Source organism: Capsicum annuum, unplaced genomic scaffold (assembly GCF_002878395.1).
Source record: "Capsicum annuum cultivar UCD-10X-F1 unplaced genomic scaffold, UCD10Xv1.1 ctg39321, whole genome shotgun sequence".
Classification (NCBI taxonomy): domain Eukaryota; kingdom Viridiplantae; phylum Streptophyta; class Magnoliopsida; order Solanales; family Solanaceae; genus Capsicum; species Capsicum annuum.
This window is the reverse complement of record NW_025846531.1, coordinates 1-1,851: the sequence shown is the minus strand read 5'-3', so window position 1 is coordinate 1,851 and position 1,851 is coordinate 1. Positions and strand designations below refer to the sequence as shown.

The 1,851-nt window shown below is 39.3% G+C and overlaps 1 protein-coding gene across 1 annotated transcript; it reads right to left on the bottom strand.

The window, feature by feature from the left end:
• Positions 1 to 9: 9 nt before the first annotated feature.
• Positions 10 to 372, bottom strand: LOC124891645 (zinc finger A20 and AN1 domain-containing stress-associated protein 8-like; the record flags this gene model as incomplete). Its single annotated transcript, XM_047403356.1, has 1 exon — positions 10 to 372. A coding segment is annotated over exon 1 (363 nt), but the record flags the coding sequence as incomplete, so codon positions are not given.
• Between the last annotated feature and the right edge of the window lie 1,479 nt (positions 373 to 1,851).

The window sequence follows — 1,851 nt, the reverse complement described above, 5'->3', positions numbered from 1 at the left end:
ATGATGAACTGCGCAGAAAAGATCACCACATTTGCAACTGAACCCCGTTAATCCCACACGCTTACGACAAGCTGTGCACTTTTTCAAACCCTCTTTTGACTTCACTTGTGAAATATGAGAGGCTAAAATTGTAGATGCAACCGCGGCACCTGCAAGAGCAAGTTCTGATTCATCGCTGCTTGAGCTTCTGCGTACGACGTCTTTGCTAGATGCAGCTGCAAGCTTTGCATGTTCCTGCTTCAGTAGTATCATGTCCTTTTGACACTTGGAACACATATTCATCGTAGCTGCACTACTGAAAAAATCACAAGCGTTGATGCAGAGGACGGGGTCTTCTGGAGCTCGACAACCTATCTCTTTAGATGACTCCATTTTTGCAGTTAACAAGTCAAGTTCAAAACCTCAAGTGTCATGCCTCAAATATTATTGGGGCGGACTGGCACCCGTAACCGAGGAGGCCTGGGAGAACCAGCTCATCACCTTATACTTCCCATGCATACCTCTACGACAACCGAAAATTTGGACAGCATCATATCGCATATAAAAGGAAATAATCACGTGTATAAGCTTGAGCACACATATATATATGTATATACAATACTTGGCTATTGGAGCCATCACGTCTATTAACAAAACACCACCTTGACTGTACATTAGGTCTACAAATCCTCTAGATAATACACAGAGATTAACTAAGGTCGGGACACAACCCGCCATATAACTAACTTCTATACAATACCAAAAGTGACTGGAGGTGACACGGAAAGCCCCGAAGCAAACTGGAGCTCACCAAAAGCAGTTGGATATCCTGACTTCTACTTGTGCGGTGTATGAGCTGAGGTACCTATGCCTGCAGGATGAAATGCAGGTCCCCCGTGGGGGACGTCAGTACAAAATATGTACTGAGTATGTAAAGCTGTAGATAATCACATATGGTATAGGAGCTCAATAAAAATTAGAAACAAGTGAATAAATTGTAATAGGAGTGGAACACACTTACTAGAACTTGTGACAACCTGTACATTGTATTTATTCAATCACTTTACCTTCGTTCTTATCATCTTTGTAATCATTACTGTACTATACTGTGACCACTAGTCTGCCTCCAGTACATATCAACTGGGATCAACCCATGATAGGCTTATGCCCTTGGGATACCACCCATAAACACATAAATAGGGATCAACCCATGATAGGCTTATGTCCCTAGGATACCACCCGATAAGAGAGAACTTCCATCACTTAGTTCAATTGATTTTTGAGATTGTTATTTCGGTCGCCACCGCATTTTTGACACTTTGAAACAATGATACATCAATAAGAGACATATAAATAGACCATCAATGCCATAACGATGAAGTAAGAAGTCATTGGCACATCAATGAAGTGTTTTGGAGTCATCAATGCCATAACAATGAAGTAGGAACTTATTAGTATATCAGTGAAACGTTTTGGAGTCATTAATAGCACATGGATCTTGTTTGAGTAACCGGATATCTTCTGACATTCATTAGTGCAATAAACATGTAAGATTTGGAAAACAAGTAAGTATTGGAATGTCCTTACATCTTGTAGGATGGAAACAAGTTTATTGGTAACGTAGGACATCATACAAAACCATTATGGATCACATGTTATTGAATAAATTTGGAAACTTTCTTAATAGAACAATTTTTCACTTTTATGTCAAAGATATGGTATAGAGTATGCTTTACATACCGGACTGTCAACCTTCAATACTAGTCCCAAATGGACATCCCGTCTTTTCGGATTACTTATCTACAATGAACATATATAGCAATCTAGTATTAGAAACCAAACATCACAATTCAATTATTTGAATTCACCAAA